Consider the following 24,672-nt stretch of genomic DNA (forward strand, 5'->3'; position numbering starts at 1 on the left):
GAGAAAAGGTGGCGGAACTCAAACCTGGCCACGCCCTCATCAAACCCTAGGACCGCCCCTTTAGAGAACAGGAATGCAAGTAAAATTTGGGAGGGGCTATTTCCGGTGTGGGAGGGGCTATTTCCGGTGCGGCCGGCCCGGAAAAAGGTGCCGGAACGCGGTTCCGCCGCGTTCCGGCTGAAAAAAAGCCCTGGTTACATCTAAATTAAAACATAAAAAGTTAAAATCGAATGACAAAAAACATATGTTTCTGAAGATTTTCCAGGAAGGCAGAATTTTGTAAGAGTCTTATTCTGTGCATCAAGTCATAAGTTCTACATGTCCTCAGGGATAAGAGTAATATCAGCGCAACATAGTAATAAAAATACAGTTCTTTATGAAATAAAACAACTTGGAGATAAAATTATTAGAATCTGATTTTTTTTAAGAGAGGTAGATAAGAGGATCTTTTGATAGATCTTTGACTTCAATGAAGTAGACAGGTAAGGACAATCACAGAGGGGATCCACCAGAAATTTGAACTGATTGGCTACATGAAAAAAGTTATTGGGTTCTCACGTCCTTTTTTTTCTAATTGCATATTTTTTGCATTTGCCTACAGTAAACTGCTTTTGGGTTCTAAAAAAAAAGAGCAAAATAAATCTAACAACACTGACATTTGCTCTCCCCCACATTAGACTGTTTGCAGAAAGCGTTTCACTAATTACAGATACCAACAACAGCTTATAATATATTCTGTACAGAAAGCTATAGGTATTTATAAAACTAAATGCACATAAATGTTATTTATATGCATTTATTCATAATTAAGCAGAACAAATGTGCTATATAAAACAGGCTATCAAGAGAGGATGAACAGAAACCTGATTAGAGAAGAAATAGGTTCTATATATAATATATGCTAGAATACTTTCTAAGCCCTCCAAAGATCTTTTTCATTTAAATGTTTCCCCCAAAAAACACTTGTTGGGAGGAGACAGCTTCCCCCGTTTCCTTGGTCATGGATTTTTGCCTCTGTTGAACTGAATTTGCATGCAAAACTGCAACTCCGGGAGCAATCCTCATGTGTTGGACTCCTTATATCTAAATATTAACAGCCAAGGTGTACCAATTAAGATATTAGACTCTACTTTATTCTCTACCAGAGCAATTCATTTAATGTCTTTGGGCCAGTCACTCACTCTCAATCCAATTACCTCACAGGATTGTTGTAAGGAAAATAGGAAGGAGTCATATAGTATCTGAGCTTCCAAGTGAAAGGCAAGGTATAAATAAAAGACAACACTTTTATTTTCCTACATGGTGTCCTACCTCATTATGGAGTTCAACAGAAACAGTCTAATTTCTAAATGTCAAAGTCAATGTCATAACCCAAAGTCAAAGTCATCTACATAACCCAGTCCATTCAATATTATTTGCATAAGTATGGATGAAATTTAATATTCATTTATTGGGCATAAACTGCACTGATAAATAGTATTTTTAAATAAATGAAAGATAGTGTTTCCAAGTGACTACAGATCAGACTTTTCTTAATTTTGGTATTATACATGCCTTATATTTGTCTATTTCATTTTCTGGTTTCTTTTTCAACTATTTTTTAGTTGTAAATGCAGAAATATTTGAAAAAATGTTCATATAAATGAAAATTCAACTTGCATAATATATAATTTTAATTTTAAAGAAAAAAAGCAACAGTAATTTTTAGTAAACATATAAACAAAGAACAAGTAATCAGGCAGAAATGTAACCTTTACAGTATCACAGATTACTGCTGAACACACTAGAATTTTCAACAGCATCAATTTGCAAAGCCAAAATTTTCAGAAAGTAAGTGTAACCCTAACTATGTAGCTCCTCTGTGTGACAGAAATATTCATTGAGGAAAAAAAATGTATATGTTTGAAAGAATAAAAGACTTCCAGCCATTTCATCGCAAATGTAAATCTATTAATCTTTTCCCGCCACTTCTGTTTCTCGGTACTATTCATTCAATCATAAGCAATCTTACTAGCTGCACTGGTGGAATGTTAGCATGCCAAACAGAATTAGAATAATTTAAAAGGAAGATAATGAAAAGAGTAATTATAATTAAAGAACCCAGTTTTCAGTATGATGATTACCAAAACATTTTTGAAGGGTAAATGTTTGCTTAAGAACCAACACGCACAAATTTAGTATGCATCTGTGCACATGTGCAAAGGGTGCTGCAAATTGCTCTACAAACATGAATTATTGCAATCAACATCTTGTTTTCTTGTTCTAAATGCAAAAGACTGCAAAATTAACACTACTAGTAACTCATGCTATTAACATCCTACAGAAGAAGTTTGATCTTATAAAACTTACTTGCCAGATAGATTGATAATAGAAAGTAAAAGCAAAAATATGAACAAGAAAAGTGTCCAGACTGAAAAATATAGCATCCAATTTGATATAAAAATGTACCTGAATTTTTGAGAGACAACATTCACATCTTGAAAACGTTCATATGATTAAATAACAAATTGTAATTTCCAAGAAAAAATACTGTCATTCTATTTTTCAAAGATTATATCATTATTCTGTATTTTACAGTATATATGGAGTCTATCATGATTTTATCCTCACAGAAACCCTGTGATGTAGCTTAAGCTGAGCAACAATAAGTGGCCAAAATCACCAGTAAATTCCATGGTTAAACCTTCTCTCCTTGTTTCTAATCAATATCCTATCCAGGTAAGATACTAGGTAATTCATTTTAGAGAGCTTCTTCTAAAAATGGAAGAGCATATTTATTTATTTCCTTCCTTCCTTCCCTCCCTCCCTCCCTCCTTCCTTCCATCTGATATACTAAAAATACCACTGAATTTAATCCAATGATTAGGTTACAGAGGAACAAAATAAAAGTAGTACTACTGACTTTTTCTTTCTCAAATAGTAAATAGCCTTGCATCTTCTCAAATGAGAGTTCTTATCTACATACTGTTATTTCTCAATGACATTCACTTACAAATAGTCATATGACTTTTGACCCTTTATATTAGTGCAAATAAAACAGAAAGGTGTCTTTAGAGTAGAGTAGGCTTAAGGAAATTTTATGTAGAACCATTTCAAAAGAGATACAAGGCTAAACAACATGTGACGAAATTGCTGCAATTGCGATATATTCTATTTGCAAATCAGTTTATTCAAAGGTGACAAAATTAAACATTTGCACTTGCCTGTAATAAACATTAATAGTTTGATGTCAATAAAAATTGATAATTTGGGTATAAATGTACCATCAATTTAGAATTTCATTAACTTCTTTTTCTATTTAATATATACAGATCAAAGAATCTTACCATTGTCCTGCCTTAAAAGTAAATTCCTTATCTGTCACTGCCAAACGGAGTCTTTTAACTGTTTCAGATTCATTGCTGATGCCACACACTTTTGCTTTAGAAATAATCTAAAAAGACAAAAACCATCATCATAACTACCATCACTATTTCAGGAAATAAACACAAAATTCAGAACAAAATATAATTGTTTCTGGATCCTTCCAAGCATGAAACACCAATTGTGAATTGGAATAACTATGATTTCTACTGGCTTCTTACAGTGCTACTATTATTATTAGATGCAACTATCTCACATTTATAGAAATTTTAAGTTCTAATCTCATTGCAGATAACGAAGTTGAGGTTTTAACAAGATTAAGAATTCAAAAACAAGCAAAGACTAGGCTTGTTCATTCATTCATACATTTTTTTATGAACACCCCCTCACATATGACTATGGGCAAAGAAATTCATCTATAAATTTCAAGATCCTTATATTAGTTCATTCCTTTATAGCAAAATTAGATATCTGTGGCTTATATAAAGCCGCAGTTCCAATTTTTTGTGCTTTTAACAGAAATACAATATGGACATTTAACCTCAAATTAGCTTAATACACCTATTTTTTTAACCCTAAGAAACTAAAAAAAAGAGGTTGAACATTCTGGCCAAGAGACTCATAGCCCCATTTCTGGCATGCCTTTTACAGCTCTCAGATTAAAAAGACAAAGTTTAAAATGCAGTTCTTGCTGAGAAAAGCTGCTTCTTTCCTGTATTCTCTGGGAGGAAAACAATAAAATCATTATTGAATAAAAAGCATAATTCTAAATAACCACAGACAAAATATTAAAGTAAAATAAATTCCTATTTTTATTATGTTTTATTAGATATTTACTACACTGTTTTCTCTGGGACCATCCTCCGTCTCTTTCCCCCTCCCAATTTTTCTGATAGCAGTATTACAAAGCAGATTGCATGACTCAAGACCAGCTACAAGTTTATGGCTGAGTGGGACTTGAACACAGATTATTTGGAACGTAACCAACAATAGCTTTTATATAATTTCTAATCAATCCAGTGATAACATTTTGTTTTCTTGCTTTCCGCTGTGTTTCCTCTGAATTTCATAGTGTGGCAATCAGCTCATAGAATATAATTTGGAATTGTTTGTTAAGCTACAGAACATATTAATAAGCCTAAACCTAAAGTTCTTAAGATGAGTCAAGCAAGTCCAAAAGTACAGAAAATGTTAAAATGACAAACTACATCAAACTACAATCATGAGTATTTCATTTTCCAGCCAGAAGAACTGGAGTCCAACAAATGAAATTTGGCCAGCTATGTCTTAATTTAAAACATATGGCAGGAAACAATTTCTGCATAAAAATGATTGAGTATTTCTACTTTCTTGTAAAACAACAGGATACTTGCCAAGTAAACGCTATCATACTTTTTCTTATTTTAAGACTTATTTTTTTAAGAAACAGTTATATTTCTTAATTAGACTTGCTCTCATGATGCTCATATACAGTAATATTCTCCTTAACACAGAAACCCCAGAGTAAGAATAAGTCTAACATTAATATGTCACATTATTTTATAACTGACTTCTGAACTGGATCTTGCACACAATGTTATTACAAAAAAGTGATGTCCCTTTGGTTTTTAAATAATCCCCAAAATGTTTATTTGTTTGATTTATATGGTTGCCTATCTTGGCAAAGTGACTCTGAATGTCAGAAAATATTTTTGTTCCCACAGTTTCCAAGAATTGGAAATGTATAGCCCAATGCATCTCAGCTGTTTCCATTAATTTATTTTGCCAGTGATAGCAGCTAAACAAATGTGAAAAGTGCTTTGCTTACTGTTATGAACAAAGTGAGAACTATGTCAAAGTACCCTCCTGACAATGTCAGGAGTATCATATACTATAAGAGAAATCATCAAGAGTTACCACTCTAGATATAACCCTTAGTGAATCACAATTATCCAAATGTACTTCTTTACTCCCCTTGACAGGGGAAGCCAAGTAGAACAAACTGAGTATCAGAATACCAGAACATCGTTCATTCATAAGTTGTACTGTAAATATTAAAGCAGGACCACAATCATAAGAAATATTATTCTTCAAATTTTGCTACTCAGTGTCTCATATTGGGGAGGCAAAATATGCATTGTAAGCCAGAATACTCATTCACACACCCATTAGTATGATCAGAGTTTAAGACCTTGTGTAGCGTGGAGCCAGGTTACTTGCAAGACCACTTTCCCTAAGATTTTCTACTTATCCCATCAGCTCTGTCAGAGTGGGCATGCTCCACTTTCCTTGAATGAAGCAAGGTCACTAGGTGAGTCTTAGGTAATGTACCTTTGTCATGGCATTTGGATTATAAAAGAGCTGCAACACCCACCCACCCTCGCCAAAGTTATAGATGGCCCCAACCTCGCCAGTACTTCAAAAGGAATCAAGTTGTTAGCTCTAGAGTCCTAGCATGGGTGTAAGGTGAGGATGTCCTTTGACATTTTCAACAAGGAGCAAAACTTGTTGTTTTACAATTGTCAGTGTTTTACTGTATATGTTTGCCATTCAGATTGTCAATAGATGGTGGCCTAATAAATTTGATAAATAAATAAAAAGTGAAACAGTCATTACTGTTACATCTGTATCATCTAGAAATAACAATTTTCTCAGTTCTTTCTTTTTTTCTAGCTACATTTATTATTTCAGTGGCACTTATTTTGTAAACCAACTCTAGAAGGTTCACAACAATCCATAAAATATGGCCAAAAATATATTCTTCCCCCAAGTACCAAATCAAACAATCTTAAACTTCATCTCCATCTTATTCCAATGTTTGGGGCAAAAGCCAGGTCTTCACAGACCTTTGAAAGACTAAAAGGGTAAGGACACCTTTGAACTCCAGTGGGAGATTGTTCAGAGGACTGGGATGGCCATGAAGAATACACAATCTAAGGTCCCATCAGATAGCAACAATTAATGGAGGGGGCCTGGAGTGCACTCACCCTAATCTAATAGGATAAGCAAATGCACACAGAGAGATGTGATCCCACAGTAACCTGGCTTAAAGGTGATTAGCAACACCCTGAATTGTACTCGGAAAGCAACTGAAAACAAGTGCAGCCAGTTGTGTTACTTGGGTAAATTGTGGGATCCCCAAAACTGGGGCATACCACTGCATTCCAAATCACTTGCAGCTTTCAGACAGTCTTTAAGGGCAACTCCATGCACAGTACATTGCAATAATCTAAAAGGGAGGTAACTAAAATGTGGATGACCATGGAGCAAGTTGCAAAGGATTATAGATGAAAACAAATGATTATAGAGAGGGTCAAATTATTACCAAATTTATCCAATACCTTCACCATATATAGCACATTTCATACTCATACACTACATTACCAACCTCATGTCGAAAGTCATTTGCTGTTCTGTCCAGATGATCTGATTTTCTTCTGGATTTCATTTTGCTATAAATAAGGCAAACTGAGATGTATCATTACTCAATATAATTTTACAGCTTGAACTGATCACTGAACACTCTTTTAAATAGTAACTTCAGACTCGTTGATCTCTAACCATGATATCATAAGAATGTGTCCCTTGGACTGACAAAAATCTATGTAATTGCTTATTGTTTTCAACAGCAATCTGATTGCATTATTTGGACAGTACAAAACAAAGCATATAGTCATGAAAATACTAGTGCCCAGTATTTAATACTTAGAAGTACACTGCTTCTTAACAATGCTTTGTTACATTATTAAGACTTGAAAATCATCCATTACATTTTCTAAATCTTTAAAAAAACCCAAATCCTATTGACCCAGTTTATATTCATGAAGCAGAATGAGTTGTTAAAATAGAAAATCTGTATTCTTGAATTAAGCTTAGGTACTTTTTAAATAATTTTGTTATCAAATAGGCCACGTGTGTCAATTTTATTGAGGGCCGCATCAACGCTGTGGTTGTGCTCAGGAGGCTGGTAGGGTATGGCCAGGATGGGCGTGGCCTACTGGCTGGGGATGGCTGGGGTGGGCATGGCCTACTAGATGGGTGTGGCCAGCTTGATGTAGCTTGCGTCGGGGCACCTGTAAGGGCCTGAGCAGGACTGGGGCAGATCTGAGGGTCTCCAGCGGAGGGGGGTGGGACTGAGGTGAGCACCAGGGCATGGTCCACTGGAGGAGCCTCACCGTCCCTCTCAAGCTGATGGGGGAGGGCTGGATGATGGCGTAGGCTGCCCAGAGCCCTGGGCAGCAGAGGTCAAGCATCCAGCCCTCAAGCTCCTGTGGCACCAGGACCCCACAGCCCAGCCTAGTGCAGCCCCACTTCCCCGAGTGGGCGCCCAGCTGCGCTTACCTCTTCCTTCCTTCCTTCCTTCCTTCCTTCCTTCCTTCCTTCCTTCCTTCCTTCCTTCCTTCACTTTCCATTTGCCTCCCTTCGTCCTTCTCTGCCTCCTCTTTCTCATTCCCTTCTCCTTCCTTCCTCCCTCCATACCGCCCGGCAGATGGGACCCGGCCAGTGGGATGAAAGGCAGGGAAAAGGGAGCGGGTGATGGCAAAAGCCAAGTGTTGGAGGGCCCAGCTCCCACTCGCTCTCTCTGCCACATTGTAGGGCTGGAGAGGGGAATGAGGCACTCATGTCGCATATAGAGCCACAGCCTGTAACTGCCGGCAGCCGGCAACGTGTGAGCCACCCCATCAAGGATGGCTGCATCCCAAGCCCTAGGGCATAAGACTGACAGAACTCCATGGCCTGAGCAAGGAGAGGAGAGGCCCAGCAAAGTAGGGCTGGGCGTGGTGAGATGTGGCTGGCAAAGCAGAGGCGGAGGAGAAGAGGAGAAGCCCGGCAAAGTGGGGCATAGCTGGGCGTGATGGGGCGAGGCCAGGAGGGGTGGGATGAGACAAATGAGCTGCAGCTGCTGTTGTATACCGCTGAGTGCTGTTTCCTGTGCATGCGCTGGGGGGGCACCCAGCTGGGGTGGGATGGGCCAGGGCCAGGGCAGCAGGGGCTGGTCTCTTGCCATTTCTGGGACAGTCCTATGGGCCATATCTGTTGTTTGACATGTCTGCAACCAGTCATAAATGGGAGCTGGTCATCAAGCATCCCAACTGCAATCTAGTGTCCACAGAGATGATGCAAAGATCATGAAGTGTGAGTATAGGTCATGTAATTTTAAACCATCATTAAACAAATGGTCGTAAGTAAAAGACTACTTGTAAACCTCTTTTGTTAAGCAGCAAATCTGTTACATGATCCCATGTATTAACCTGAGAAAGTAATTTATTATTTCTGCCCATAGTAATTTCAGAACCTTCATCTCCCATTTAATCATACTTTAAATACTCAAAAACTGTACTAAACTGTTCAATAAAACTGTTTCACTCCAAACAAGATAAGCCCTAAAGTCAGCCTGTTGATCCAAATTTCACTATACTATATTCTAGATGATGGTTAGCAACTAAGTCTTTATTCAATTTTTAAAGAAAAGTAATACCAGTGCTATGTTAATATTTTCATTTCACAGTAATACTTAATATTTGATAGCTTACCCATTTATTGTGCAGTATCTTATAGCTGCCAGTCTTAGACACAAGTATGAAGAATAGCAGGGAAGAATTCTATTGGCACTTTTCATTAATATAGGCAAACCAAAAGCTGTTGTACATATCATAATGTTCTTTTATGTTAAATGTTCCTGTAAAGGCAATTTAAAATAATATTTGCATCAATTTTTCAATAAACAAATATTGGCAGTAATGTCAAATAGCCCAGCTGTAAACTTTTAAACCACACCAAGTATCACAAGAAGTATTTCTTTGGCACTTTGCTTCAAAGAAAATAAATGAACTTTTAGACTGTTGCTGACATCACAGAAATATATATGAACCATTATTCACATCATAAAGATCATATCCCTCTCAATCTGTGGCTGTTTCAAAGACACCCAAGCAGGAAACAATATTTGTGTCATATATGGGATCCTCCAACTTGCTGACTACTAAGGTATTTGTTGGGGGGAAAACCAATATCAAAGATTGGACTCAAAGAAACTCAAGAAGAGGGAGGATGTAGACCAGTTAGTAATATTATTTGTTAGTCCTGAATACAGTCATATTCCAATGAACCCTTACCAATTCTGCTAGAACTATCCAGCTCATGAACTAAAGATTTAAATTTCAATTAAGAATTTGTTAAAAACCTACATTAATGCAATTACATACATATTTACTGAAAAATCCCATTATGTTTAGTAAAGTTTATTCTCAACCTAACTTAACCTACATTGCTAATCCCTCATGCTGTTAATGTCAAAATCTTGTTTTGGTAAATTTGATATTGTCTATTTTATTTCTAAATCTCATGAACTTAAAATGAACAGTGTAAAGCAAGTTACAAATGATAACTTGGAGGCGTCTTCAACATAATCAAAGTAATTGCCACAAAATGTGGATATCATCCATAATTCCTAGAATTCATTTCTCAATTTTTATGTGAAGAAAATATGAGTAACAACACTTATTACAGAATCTTTGGGTATTTTTTGCTATCTTCTATGAAAAATAAATTAGTTTCTCTGCTTCCAACTTTTGAAACAATTCTGCTTGATCCTATCATTATCTCAATTCTTTTCTGAAACTGAATATGTATCAAGTTCTTGTTCTGAGAGTTCATTCCATATCTCTGATGAAGTGGGTTAAGATTTCTGAAGACTTATTTAATTGTAAGCTTATTTATTTTTATTTATTTATTTACATTTATTTATATTTATTATTTATATAAAATATTATTTTTACAAATAACCCAAAGCGACAACATATTTAACAAACCTTCTCCTATTTTCCCAGAACAACAACCCTGTGAGGTGGATTAGGTTGAGAGAGTATGACTGGCCCAAGGTTACCCAGCTGGCTTTCATGGCTAAGACTGGATTTAAACTCATGATCTTCCGCTTTGTAGCCTGGTGCCTTAACTACTAGACCAATAGTGGCGAACCTATGGCACGCGTGCCAGAGGCGGCACTCAGAGCCCTCTCTGTGGGCACACGCACCATGCCCCGGAGATGACAACCGTTCCTCTTTAACCAGCCGCCCGCTAACTTGTTGAGGTCCCACATGGCCGGATGCATCCCAGCACGGCTGGTTTCCCTCCCCGTCTTGCCTCGCATGCTCTCCTTTTCCCAGGCACGACCCACTGCATCGCCTCCTCAGCTGTCAGCCGGCCATCCAGCTCAGAAGTGGCTTCTCTGAACTGCTGGCGGCGGGCTGTGGAGCCCCAGAGTGCGCCAGTTGAGGGGCCGGCAGGCTGTGGCTGCTGATGAACACTATCGGCCCCCATGCATTCGCTGGCCTCTGTGTGCGGGGGCCGATGGTGTCAGGGAGCAGCCGCCCCAGCCCCTGCCTTGCCTTGCCCTGCAACAATGGCACCCCCGCCCTGCCTCACCTTACCTCGCAGGACGAGCCTCCTGCCCACCACCCCACCTGCCAGAGACCCCCTGGATCTCCCCCAACCCTGCCCAGCCTCCACAGGCATCTATCCCCATGAGCAACATCAAGGTGACCACGTCCACCTTGGCCACACCCACCCAGTCTGCCATGACCACCACAGCCACGCCCACCCAGTGGGCCATGCCCACCTGGCACCCGGCAATAAATAAGTGGGTTTTGGGTTGCAATTTGGGCACTCGGCCTCTAAAAGGTTCGCCATCACTGTACTAGACTATATGGCTCTTTTAAAATTCCCCAAAGCTCTTAATATTTTGCTAACATTTCAATTTATTACATTGTTATAGTAATCATTTTAACACTCTGATTATTATACTTGTACTGCATAAGAACTGTACTGTACAAATAAGCATTTCTTTCCTTTTCCTACATATTCTGTAACATTAACTTTTGTAATGTACAATAGTGACATCTGCTGGCACTTAAAATCTCTTGTGCTAAAACATTTCAAACATCCACTTTTAGAAAGAGCAAATAAAACTTTCTTAATGTTTATTCCTATGACATAAGATGGATAATATTTGTAACAACAGTAATTGGGTTTCTGTGTGACTTCTTAAAACCATAAATTTGTCTGGGTTCCCATTATAAATTAAGTTATGGAACATCCCCTTCTTCCTGGTTGTTTTCTTGAATTCCCAATCTATCCTATAGCATTGGCATTTCCTGATGATCTCTCATGTAATCAGGAACTCAGTTTTTATAAGCCAAAGTCAATTATGTGTTGCTGCGACTGCTTCCATTACATAAGGCTAATATTTCGTGTTATACATAGAATATCTTTATACTTTTCTCATTAACAACTACCATTAACTTCAAAAATCCTGTTTCAGTGTAACAATTCTTAGATTATACAATATACTAAGCAAAATGGAATTTGCTTGCTTGCGACTTAGTATGCTCTGCAGGTTCAACCATTATGATTGGTAAAGGATGGTTAATGATTTATGATATTGTAGGAACTCAGCCAACTGGGATTTTGTTAACCATAATTCGGCAAAATATGATTTAGGGTGCTGTATAGTCACTACCATTCCTACTGATTATGACTGACAAGAGTTGAATTCTGAAGTATTTTGAAGGCACCAGGCTGCCTAACCATCTTCTGGATATATTCACTAACAAATGGGAATTAATGTAAATATTTCTGAATATCAGTGGTAATTTCTTCATCCTACATTAGATAAACAGTAGCTCAGCTGGTTCATTTGGAAAGGAATGAATGAAAAACTAGATAAATAATTGGATTATAAACACATTAATTGGGCTTCCTTAAGTTTATTGCTGCTTGAAGATGGTTGCGTCTGCAGCCCAATACACAGAAAGGTCATTTCAAACTGTCAATAGGCCCGAAGAGCAGGAAGAGATCAACTACCACAGAATTCACGGGCTGCTTTTGGCCCCATCCAGCCGTCTTTCGCCCGACTCACCTCACAGGGCGAGAAGTGCCCAACAGAGTGCTCATTTCACAAGCAGATTTTCCTAAATGGGATCCAGCTTCTCAGTTTTTGACCGCGAACCCTTATTTCTTCATTATGGATTAAGCATTATTTTAGACAGATCTTCCTTTTCTCTTCAGCTTTGACAGACTGCATTTATTTCTCCTGCGCCTCCTTGAACGCCGCTTCTTCCAGCTAAATTTCCAGCCTAACTACATCATTTAGAAGCCAACAATAACACTCGAGCGCCTTTCTCAAAGTCCTAAGGAAATAACCGGCATCCGGAGAAATTCAGCGGAAACGGTCCCTAAAATGGGAGGTACCCATTCCAGCTCTGATTTCGGCACTTCCGGTTTAAATGATTCTGCTTTTGCAGGTCGGTGACTTTTTTTTTTTTTTTTTAAGAAACTCATTTCATGCTTTTTAGGCCTAACTCTTAAGACTAGCGAAAAAAATGTTTGTACAGAGGAGTCAAGGTCAGAGCGATATTACTTTGGGCTCAATAGGAATGATATATAAAAAAAGACTATCCGACATGGAGGTGAAAAACACCGGCTTTTAATTTCAAGCAGAGGGACAAAGTGCACATCACCCTACCTACAGCAGTGATTCTTAATCTCGGCAGATTTAAGTTGTGTGGACTTCAACTCCCAGCTGTGCATTGGCTAAGGAATTCTGAAAGTTGAGGTCATCTCAACGTTCCCAGGGATGAGAAAAACTGCTCTATACTTTCTAGTTCTATAAGTTAGGGGTGGGATTATAGGAATCCTTTATTATTACGTAAGCCGGAGTTCTGATGTGCTGCTTGCCCCCCTCCCCCCAGCAAAAACGTGATCCTCCCTCTTCAATCTTGGAGTCTCATTGGTCAATTTTTTTTATGGGATGACACTTCTGTTCGAACCCATGAGCAACGGATGTAGGATTTCTTTCTATCTTTTTACAACTCTATAGCTTTTTGTCTTGAGCACGAGTTCTACCTCACTCATTTTTATTGGATACCATGCGACTAGAGATGTTGTCAAATCTTATCTTGAATGTTTATTGGCTAGAAATCATTCGTTGCTTCAATCCGGAACAAATATGGTGGTGGTGAAGGTTTAGATTGCTTTATTTTAGTGCCGTTGCCGGTTTTCTTGGACACTCGGCGCTGGCTACGTTTGGCTGAGGGAAGCGAAGAATCGCGCTGCGACATGTCCATTTTCCATGACGAAGTGGAGATAGAGGACTTCGAGTACGATGAAGATACGGAGACCTACAGCTATCCGTGCCCCTGTGGGGACCGCTTTCTTATTACGCGGGTAAGGGGATGAGTGAGCTAGTCATTTCTAGGGACGAGAGACATTGCCATGTGACATACATTTTTACGTGATGGAGCAAACCATTAAAATACAGATTGTCCTTGACTGTTCGTCATGTAGGAAAGTAGAACTGCGAATATAGGCGACTATTAAGCCTGCTGCCTTTCCATCTTCTGCAAGCTAGACACTGGAGCAGTGTTTTTCAAATTGGCAACTTTACGATGGGTGGACTTCAATTCCCAAAATTGCCAGCACAACAAGTTTGATAAACATTGCTCTAGTCTAGAGCTTTCCGGATATGTTTGGACTCCAAGCACTTCTGGTTTAGGATTGAGGAGGTTGTGGCCAGTACATCTAGAAAGTGACAAGTTGGGGAGGGCTGATGCTTCTCCTCTGTTCAGTCAGAGTGGTTATAAAATATTGTAATAATTTGTTCCAACTGAGAGAGATGTTCAAGCATAACCAATGGGAACCTGGTATGCTGATAATAGGGCAAGGCAGACTAGATATAATCTTATTAAATACAAAAAAAAGATTGATAAGCCTGAGAAGCTTTAGATGGACAGAAGCATTTTAATGCAGTGTCATCCTAACATGGGTTTAAAAATCAGGATCCACAGTTTAATCTTATCTCAAAACTAAATTGGATCAATTAATATAGCATTAGATAATGTAGACTTTATGTTCCTGAGGCAAGGATAGACATTCTTCAGCCTTGAGGGAACTGTTGTGGTTATTTATTGTTCTTTTCTGAGTTGAAAGATTTCTTCAGAATATCATAATTTAGTTGAGTCTGTCCAGAGAAATGTCCACATTTACCCAAGCTGTGCATTTCAGCACTATGATTTTGGGAAATAATTTGTATAGATATGGTTGAACAGATAAAAACTAATTTCTGATCATAGGAAATTGAGATCTATTATTAGTTTCCTTCTGATGAACATATGCCCTAAGCTAAAATTAGAACAGTGTCTAAATGTCTAAACTGCTAAGATCTCACGAGATAGAGTTTAAAAGAATTAAGCATTTAACTGGTTTTTAAAATGAAGCTTTTAAGTCAGTTTTATATAGATATTATGGTAAGTATGACCAGCAAGAGACTTTTTTTCAGAGAAGATAATATTAATAAATCACTTAAACAAAACACTCTGAAGGACACCTAGAGCAGTGCTGAATTTGTCTGTAAGTGAATTATTGAGCTGAGTTCAGGGCCTTTAGAGGAAACTATAGTGCCTTTTTGTTTTGGAGCTCTCTTGTTTTGGAGTTCTTTTCTCTTGAGAAATCCAAAACAAAATTGAGATTGACATTATATATAATAAATTAACATTTCTTTTCTCTTCCCAGGGTGCTCAACCAGTTGTAATATTGTGCAGATTCATAGAAGACATCTTTAAAAATCAAAATACTTAGATTTTGAGGCAAAAAAGCACATTGTTTTTTGTATTTATTATTTATTTATTTATTGTTTTTTGGCAGAAAAAATAGCATACGGACAGTTGGCTTTATATCCTGATATTCTACCTATTGATTTCAAACTTTAATAGGAGGAGTTCAGTGATTTGAGACTGCATATAGTTGTGAGAAGTATTCTGTTATTTCAGAAATATCTAGCAGACAGGACTTGGATTTTGCCATCTTCATTTTACACATTAAATGGCTATGCTTTATTAAGAGGTCAAATTTTTATGTATTATTGCAGGAAGATCTGGAGAATGGGGAAGATGTAGCAACCTGCCCAAGTTGTTCACTTATAGTCAAAGTGATCTACGACAAGGTGAGGAATGAGCAGGGGTGGATGTTGTACTTGTTTTAGACTATGTTTTCACAAGTGGTGACATTTTATTTATTCAAGGTCAATAACCAGCAAAGATCATCCAGAGTCATTGGGAGTTAGATGGCATATAAGTTTATTTATTATGTAGCTACAATACTTAAACAATACATAATAACTGGCCAAATACAATGAGCGATAAAATATCTTTTTTGCTGTATCTGTTGGAGCTGCTAACATCTATTTGTTGATAGATGTAAGAGAACTCATTCTTGATTAGAAAAAGGTGTATCTATTGTGCCTGTTTTACAGTTCATTTAGTTTTGTGAATGATTTGAACTCCACAGTTCAATATTAGATGTTTCTTGAACATCTAATATTAACTAATTTGGATAGATGATAGTTTTAGTCAAAGTGGAATAATGAGCAGGAGTCACTGTGGTCAGAGACCAACTTTAAAAATGAGCACTTTATTAAATAAATGCTGTGAGGTCAGAATATAATTGATTATTGGGCCCTCAAATATGTGAGTTCTCCTTAATCACCTTTCATTACACTATTTAATATGCAGAGCTAAACATCCCTAGCTAGCTGTGTTAAGCATTGATTTGCTATGTTTGTTCCCAAGTTCCTATAGTTCAGGCATGTCAAACTCGCGACATCATGTGATGTCGCGCGACGTATTGCGATTTTTTCTCCATTGCCGGCAATGGGGTGAGTGCGGTTTCAGCGTGATGCATCCGGTCCATAGGCCGGCAGTTTGACATGCCTGCTGTAATGTCTCACCTTATTATCCATATATCCCTTAGAAGGGGAGAGATACCTTCCAAAGCAGGAGAAAAGCATTGTATCAGTGGGGCCAATTCTGGCATTAAATTCCTGTAACAATTAGGGTTGCATTTGGATGTCCCCAAGAGATGGAATGAAATGTTACATTCGTGTTATTCCAAAGAATGTTGGTTAAGGAAAGCAGGAAAAAGGAAGATAAACATTGCCAGATAAGAGACTTTGACTGGATAAAATAATAATAGAAATTAAGATCAGGTTTTCATATGATTGAAGCTGAATGATTTTAACATAAAATTGTTTCTAAACAGGGTGCAAAGATTTCCACAAGCCTAGTTCTTAGATGCTCTCAATGTGGCTTCTAAAGAGTATATAGCAAACTTTCATTAATTCTGTACTAGCTGAAAGCTTGAAGGACAGCTTCTTTTAAAACCATGTCTTTAATAGCACGATTAGATCATATGAGCGAATTAGGTTCAAGAAAGAGGAATTGCCCATCTTGGCTTCTTACCCATTAGTATTCCAGGAAATCAAGAACAGTCCCTTGAAATTTGTTTTCAGTCAGTCTGTGAAAAGTCTGAACAACTCAGCTGTTATTTCTATAGTAGATGAATCATCGTGCACAATAGAAAGATAGATCAACAGTTTCTGTGCCTCCTAATGGATATTAGACCTTGATAAAAAGATATCAAAACAGAAAATTGTTGCATTCTTTAAAGCATTGATGGAATAACTGAAGTATTACAGAAAATACCTATTTATCCCACTCAATGTGATCTGAAGTTAGCAATGAAGCAGATGGCTTATCAAATAGAGTGCCATCTGCCTATTAGTTTGTTTTGATATGTATATATATTGTTTGTCTTATTCTTTAGGTAGGTTTTATGATCTATTTTCTGCCTGCATATTAGAAGGCATAGTTTAGAACAGGGTGTCAAATTGCCGGCGTGTGGGCCGGATGCATCATAGTGAAACTGCGCCCACCCCTTTGCCGGCAATGGCAAAAAAGTTGCGATATGTCATGACACGTCAAGTGACGTTGCGAGTTTGACACCCCTGGTTTAGAACCAGCAACCTGAGAAGAGGGGTGAAGAGACTGTTGTTGTCACTTTGATCAGACTTCTATATGTGCTGATATTTCATTCCTCAGTTTATCAGTTCTAACATGACCGATTGCAAGAGGTCCAAACAGGACTAGCAAAGTCTGTGCAATCCAGAGGAAACAGCTAGCCATCACATCTACTTAGCTTTATCTGGGAATTTGTTAATTTCATTATAGGCTGTTCTATCAAGAGAATTATGTTTGCTGGTACTTACCTTTAATACATTATCTTTCTTTAGTAATTGTCCTGGCAGGTCTCTCTTGTTTTCATAACTTTTGCTTGATAAATTGGAGGCAATAGTATACTTGTAATATCCTTGTGTGGAAAGGTTTCTGATATTCAGTAGAAATATTGGCTGTTAGGTGACCTTTATTTGTTCAGAGCCTCTGAGCTAGATCTCTGTCTCTTCTTTTTGCCCATCCCAGACTGTATGGGAGATACTTATTTTAATAACTGAATACGTAAGCAGTAAGATGACTTACTGACTAGTTTCCTAAGCTATTGCCATCTTAAGGGGGAAAGTATAGAAAATGGTGACAATTCTACAATTTTTTTTTCTGATAAAAATGATTTCTTTTCTCCTTGGATACTTGTATGCATTGTAAGGTACTTCCAAATTTAATTATATTTCCTGTGGTGCCCTGGTAGTAATTGATGAAGATTATCTAATACATTTCTGTTTCATACCACATTTCTTACAGATGTTCTATAACAGAAGTCAGTTAATTGCACTTAAAGCCTATTGACTTTAGTAAAAAAATTAATGTAATTAAAGAGTAAATAATCTAATTTGTATTTTAATATGTATTTCATGTTATTTTCTGAATCACCTATTTTTGGTGAGTTTTATTTATTTTAGATCTCCACAACAAGTTTAATAACAAAGTAATTATCTTTGAGTTATTTGCTTAAATAGGCAGAGATAGAGTTACCAGGAGAATAGCAAGTAACTAATCTTTGGGGTGTCTGTCTTAATAAATTCTTCTCCCTCTCATTTTGAATGCATAGTAATTCTAAAAGATAATTATAGGATAATTCTTGGATTGCGACCTATGACTTTTAGTCATTCACTGAAGATTCACTATAGTTCAGGCAAGAGGTTCAATGAATAATTTGTACCACTATTCATTTTATCTCATTTGCCTTCAAATCTAATTAAATGATTTCACCTGTTAGTTATGAAATAGGGGTTGGTATACAAGAGGATGATGATGCAAAAAATAACATTACGAGGGCAATTTGGAAATAAACCTTTTGGTTATCAATGACAAACACCCGCAGATACAGAACTTTTATTATATACATTAGAAAACTACAACATTACATTACTTTTCAACATAATTGCCATTCAAATTGAGGCACTTGTCATAACATCTGACAGGGTTTCAAATTCTTTAGCAGTAGTCACTCAGCGCCAAATCTGGGCTATGGGGGGGTAATAAAAAACATCCTAACAGAACTGCTTCAAAATTTCTTGGGTGCGTCTAGTGATGTGCGGGTGAGCATTATCGTAAACTAATACCACATTGGAAGTGGTGCCATAGAAAATCCTGCCAAATGTGAAGATGCCAAAGGAGTACTGCTAGTGAAGTTCATGGAGCATCAATTCAGAAGTCTACTGTGAAACATTATGAAAACTCAGACAAGCCATCCATAGCAAGCATCGGGGCATGCTGACTTCTGGTGTGGTGTTGATTCATGATAATGCTCGTCTGCACGCTGCTAGACGCACCCAAGAACTTTTGAATCAGTTCTGTTGGGATGTTTTGATTTACCCCCATAGCCCAGATTTGGCACCGAGCAACTATTACTAAGGAATTTCAAACCTTGCAAGACGGTATGACAAGTGCCTCAGTTTGAATGGCGATTATGTTGAAAAGTAATGTAATGTTGTAGTTTTCTAATGTGTATAATAAAAGTTCTGTATCTGTGAGTGTCTGTAATTGATAACCAAATGGAGGTTTATTTCTGAATTGCCCTCGTAGAAGCAATATTGGGGCAGTTTGCTTCTTCTGTCTTTATAACACTGAATTGTTTTGTTTTCCCATGACATTAAGTGCTCTCTTTTTCAGTGATCTTGTTTGTAGACAACATTTTATCAGAAAGTTATTTTTTGCCATTAAAATAAATCATTCATTATTCGGATGTTTATATTTAATTTGTACCAGCCTTATATTAATACATATATAATATATATGTGTACTTACAATACATACATATGAGTCTTGTTTTCTTATTTCAGGAACAGTTCATGTGTGGCGAAGAAGTCTCACCACTTACAGAAAGCAAAAAATTAGTTAAATGCTGATACTTATTCAGCAAATAATATTCTTGAATAGCATGGCAATGATTGGACAGAAAGGATACCTGTTCTGAAGACTTCATCCTTTATGCTTTAGTAATTTATTGCATATCAGCAGCTACTTCAGCTCAAATGGGAATGGATGTGAAAAAAACTATGTTTACTTGTGCATAAAGAGACAGTGCAAACAAGTGATATTTGAAAGTAGTGAATAATCTATCAAGTTTAAGGCTGAAAATGAAGATGGTAGACATGTATATAGGTATCATGAATGCTTCTTGAATTCTTCTATTGAACCTGGACTCTAATTCTTCTGACAAAATACAAAATGTAAACTACTGGTTTTGTGTTTTAACAAAGAAAAACTGCAGCTTGTTTTATAAGATGGAGACAGTAATACAAATCTTCAAATTCAGCCCTATAATATGCACCATTTCTCAATCAACTGAGGCCATAGGCTTGTTGAAAAACACAGCTTGTAGTTGTTTGAGGAAGACTACTGGGTAAGGAGTCATGATGTCACAAGAGGGGAGTGGTATTCCGGAAAGTGAAGGCTGTTGTGGAGAAGATTTGCTGTCCAATCCATCCCCCAGATATTTGTTCCATATGAGATATGATATTCTCAATAGGCCTTCTCTGGGTAACTATCATGGTCACTTAATTGGGCAAGATCAAAGAAGCAAGAACTGTATAGACTTCATTAAGATATCATTAATGCGAATTTTAGGATAAATGCAGAATTTTGGAAACAGAGGAATTTATCACCCTCATTTAAATCAATTCATTAAGGTGGATTTTTTTTGAATGATTTGAAATTCTTTTTCTCAGGTTTCTTGCTATCTCAGCTGAATTGCTATTTATAAAATAAACTACCAAATCCTCTGTCTCTTGTTATGTCCATTCCCCATAATCTTTCACAATAACCAGGCTGACCAAGCAAATTAAGTTTTAACAAGCCATTATTTGATTTATCCTTCATGCTACATTTAAAATGACTTTATCACTAATAACCAGCACTCTGACTTGAGTCAAGAATCCACTGATAACCAGTGCATCAACATTAAAATTGGTGTTAGTTGCTATATACCAACTGCACTTTTTTATTGTCTCAGAGGTAGCACCACACAAAGTATGTAGTAGAATCCAGTTGTAGTAATCAAGAGTGAGTTACTTATGTCAGTCCACTCTAGTCATGTAGAGGTGTAAATATTAATTAAAGTCCCTGTCATAGCATCCACTTCCTGCTTGAAGCAGAGATACCCACAGTTCACAAACATCCCTTGGGTGAAGAGTATAAAAGAGTATAAAAACCTAAATCAATACCAGATCTAATGGGTTTACTCATGATTAATAACTCTTGTCTTATAGGATTTAATCTCAACTTGTTTCTGTCTCCATCCAGATCCTTACAGCCTCTAGATACCAGTTCAGGACTTTAATGGTATCTCCAGCTCCTCTTGGGGTGATGATGTACAACTAAAAGTAATCAAAGTACTGAGGAAAATTGATCCTGAACTGATAGATATTTTTATGTTTTATGTAGAAATTTAACAATGTAGGGGAGAGCACGCAGACCTCATATTGGGATTCCATGAACTTGAGCACTTTCTCCATGATCACTGGCTAGAACTACAGTTCAGATAGCACAGCAATGGAACCACCAGTTCCCAACCCTTGTAGGTGGTCCAAAGGGACTGTGTTTCGTGGTATCAATTGCTGCTGAAAGATTTAATAGGATCTAGGAAGCTTACTCAACCAATCTAGGGTTTATCAGGATTATAAATAAACCTTGATTGGCAAGGGCCTAGATAATCCATTTCTTTGAGGATTGTCTAAAATTGATTTGCTGTCACCTTAATAAGCTTCCCTAAAAAGTTGAAAACCAGACAACATTTATCAAGCATAACTCAGTTCAAGTATATTCAAAATAAGATCCACTACTGCATCTGTTAAGGCAGGCAGCATTATTGTCTCTCAAAGAAGCATTGATTCCTTGATTCCATTCACAACTTGGGAAAGGTATGGCTCAAACCCAACGGCACTGGAATTAAAACTAGAGAACCCATTCAGACAGAGACCCATAGCCCAGTATTTGTTTCTTTCAGTGGCCGGTCAGATAGCTCTGATTGGAGATGGAGATATATAGTCCTCCCACTATTACTCACCAGAACTGATATATGGAAGTAATACTGATCCTTGGGGATGAATAGTTCCTGATAGATATGTCTTCCAAGAATTTCTCCAATGCCCTTTTAAAGCTATCCTAATTACTATAGCATAATCTCATACCTTATTACATATTCTGTGGTAGTAATGGCTCTCTGTGTTCCTCCTCACATTCTTTGTATCAGCCAGGAGTGTGTGAGTCCGAAGAGCAGATATTCCACCTATAATGGCACCTCTACAACTTTTAGTTTGTGTTGTGCTGTGTCAAAAATATCTTTTGTGGAGAAAGTTACAGATACGTTCTGGTTTTGAATAAATGTGGTTTTATCATAGAAGCAATACATTAGGGAAGGGATATGTTATGTAAATACTGTTGTACGGTTATAAAAACAATATGTAGAGGTGAACAGTTCAGCCTTCCCCAAATGCCAGTAAGCCCCACCATCCATTTACTTTTGGCAGTTATGAGGGCATCTTGAGAATATATGTGGCTGCTGCTTTAATTTTGCTTTATAAGAAAGTACTTGGTGCAACATCCACAATTTGCCAAATTTCTGTGACGTAGCTGTTAAGGGGCAGTAACAATATAGAAAACTATTTGTGTAAAAGAGAAAGATTATATATAGGTATTTGGGTGTGTATCTATCCTGTTCTGGAATTATCTTGTTACAGCAGAGTGATAAACTATGGGTTATTAATAACTAACATTAGCAAAATTTAACTAGTGAAAACTGATCTCATGTCTCTATGGAATTATTAATGTAGAAAAAAGTATCAACAGGTTCATAGAAAACCAAATTCTGCCTTACACCCACTCCCAAAAGAGCCCAATGCTAGCTATCTCTTTAAAGAAGTAAAAATGGGAAAGAGATTTTTTGGTGAAAATGATAGAAAGACATTTCTCCACATGCTTCAGTTCTGACTATTTTTGTATTGATATGCCAAGCTGCCTTCTGACAATGGGTTGCAAATAAACAGCTTCTTGGAAGACCAGATTGTTTCTTTTACTCAACAAACTTCGCTCTATCTATATGCTATATATATTTAATTTCAGGGAAAATATATTAGTCTTCAGTGGCTATACTTCAATATTACTTTAACATCAAGCCTCACTTGAGAAATAATATTTTTTTTAATTAAACTGACCTTCCCAGTGATAAGGACATTACACTTCAATTGTCACTGTATGTAGCTCTTTTTCAGGGGAAAAAAGAAATCTAAAAACATAATCTAGCATTATTTTTTTGACTCTGTTAACTGGGGAATATAGACAGATATATACTGAATACATGCAGAAATAATACTATGAGATATGATAGAAATATACTAGATGTTTTTAATTGATGAAATGTAGAGTTTGTGTTTTAAGAATTCTCAGGTGCATCTCAGTATGAGCAAAGATAACTTTTATTAAATATTAAGTTGAAATGGTCTGTAGAGTTATTCAGTAAACTATTTACTATTATCATTTAAATGATTTCCATAGATAAGTATTTTAAAATTTCAATGTTCATATTGCAGGCAATAATTTTGTCCTGTTTTCTCATATACCAGAAATCAGTTCATGAAATCTGTTTGCATTATAGTAAGCTTGAACATTTTATAAATGGAACAAAGTACATATTTAAATTTAACAAAGTACATACCGGTTTTATCTATATACTATATTCATTTATAAATTTAATAAATAAAGATTTAAAACAGCATAGTGTACTCTGTACTTTGCTTTCTAAAACTACCTATAGCTTATAGTTACTGAAGGGATAAAATAGCTCCTGTTTATAAATATATGTTACTCACACATACAAATGTGAGTTTATTTATAGTTTTATACTGTTTAGGAAGACTTCACACATTTTAAACACACAAATATTTATTTTGTCTACAATTCTAAAACAACTATCACAGTAATGCAGTACTATTCAAAATTAAACTTACTCCTGTTAAAGGTATTGCTTGAATTTCTTGGAAACTTATTTTCCTTTCCCATTTCCAAGATAGAAAGGAAGTCTTAGAAAAACCCTGTGAGACCAGAGCTTCTGAAGGCATTCCATCTCTGCCTCATTTTACTTTTTGACACCAACTACCATGGTCTCACCAGGAAGTGGGGTTAGAAAATCAGAAAGATTGATATGGAGAAGACCACCCACCTCCTTTATCTGGGTGGTGCTGACCTCAGATGTCCAATTACAAACATTTAACCTTTTCCACTCTGGGAAGATAGAAGAAGAGGAAGTGTCAGTCTCACAATCTTCTTTGCAGCAGACAACAACACATGAATGGCCACTCAACTGAATAAGAAAGATCCAACTGTGCAGGTATAGTGTGGTAACTGACTGGAGAAGCTGATGTCTTAGTCGTTTAGGCTATCAAAACAGACTAAAATCAGAAGACAAGCAAAGACTATCTTAGAAATTCTTGAGCAGCAATAGTTCATGCTAACATTGACAATTCCCATCCAGACCAAATTTAAAAAATGCAGCCTCTCTGTTACCTCTTCTCGCAATACAAGGTGAGATTCCCAACTTGATGAAGAAATTCTCTCTACAGTATATTCCTACAAAAGTCTTATTCTGATCACTTCATAATATACATAAGAGATTCGTTGGTAAAGTGCCAGCAGTTGGTAATCTGATAAAATGATAAAGAACATTCTACATACTGTACAGGAATTTTTGTAATGCTTAAATAGCAAGATTGACATGAGGTTAATACATTCAATGATCGGAACCAGAAAAACTACCCAACAATACACTTTCAAATGAAAGTTCATTCCAATAATCAGTTTCATAACCTTCCAAGTTAAGCTAAATAAGCTTCAGTAAATGAGTTTGTCTATCAATCCCATCCAGGTCTGTATCAACATGTTCCAACAGCAGAGACATTCCTGTCAGTAGCACCTGCAAAATTAAGTATTCACTTCTGATAAATTAATCCAAATCTATGCAATCTACAGTGATGATAATTGAAGTTTTTTT

At 36.8% G+C, this 24,672-nt stretch overlaps 2 protein-coding genes across 2 annotated transcripts in view; one reads left to right on the forward strand and one right to left on the reverse strand.

Annotated features, from left to right (window-relative positions):
* The window catches only part of OXNAD1 (oxidoreductase NAD binding domain containing 1), a 26,418-nt gene extending 13,877 nt beyond the window's left edge, over positions 1 to 12,541 (reverse strand). The window contains exons 1-4 of the mRNA XM_015810745.1: positions 12,260 to 12,541; positions 8,877 to 9,022; positions 6,731 to 6,794; positions 3,327 to 3,433 (exon numbers count right to left, since the gene is read on the reverse strand). Coding sequence (XP_015666231.1) covers positions 3,327 to 3,433; positions 6,731 to 6,794; positions 8,877 to 8,998 — 293 coding nt within the window. The 5' untranslated portion in view covers positions 8,999 to 9,022; positions 12,260 to 12,541. The remainder of the gene's footprint in view (positions 1 to 3,326; positions 3,434 to 6,730; positions 6,795 to 8,876; positions 9,023 to 12,259) is intronic.
* Positions 12,542 to 13,261: 720 nt separating this feature from the next.
* DPH3 (diphthamide biosynthesis 3) lies at positions 13,262 to 22,682 on the forward strand. The gene is made up of 3 exons (XM_015810746.1): positions 13,262 to 13,566; positions 15,266 to 15,340; positions 19,469 to 22,682. The coding sequence occupies exons 1-3, from the start codon at positions 13,459 to 13,461 to the stop codon at positions 19,532 to 19,534; spliced, it is 249 nt and encodes an 82-aa protein (XP_015666232.1). The 5' UTR covers positions 13,262 to 13,458; the 3' UTR covers positions 19,535 to 22,682.
* The last annotated feature ends 1,990 nt before the right edge of the window (positions 22,683 to 24,672 follow it).

This window comes from Protobothrops mucrosquamatus, unplaced genomic scaffold (genome assembly GCF_001527695.2).
Source record: "Protobothrops mucrosquamatus isolate PMUCROS unplaced genomic scaffold, P.Mucros_1.0 scaffold18, whole genome shotgun sequence".
Lineage (NCBI taxonomy): Eukaryota > Metazoa > Chordata > Lepidosauria > Squamata > Viperidae > Protobothrops > Protobothrops mucrosquamatus.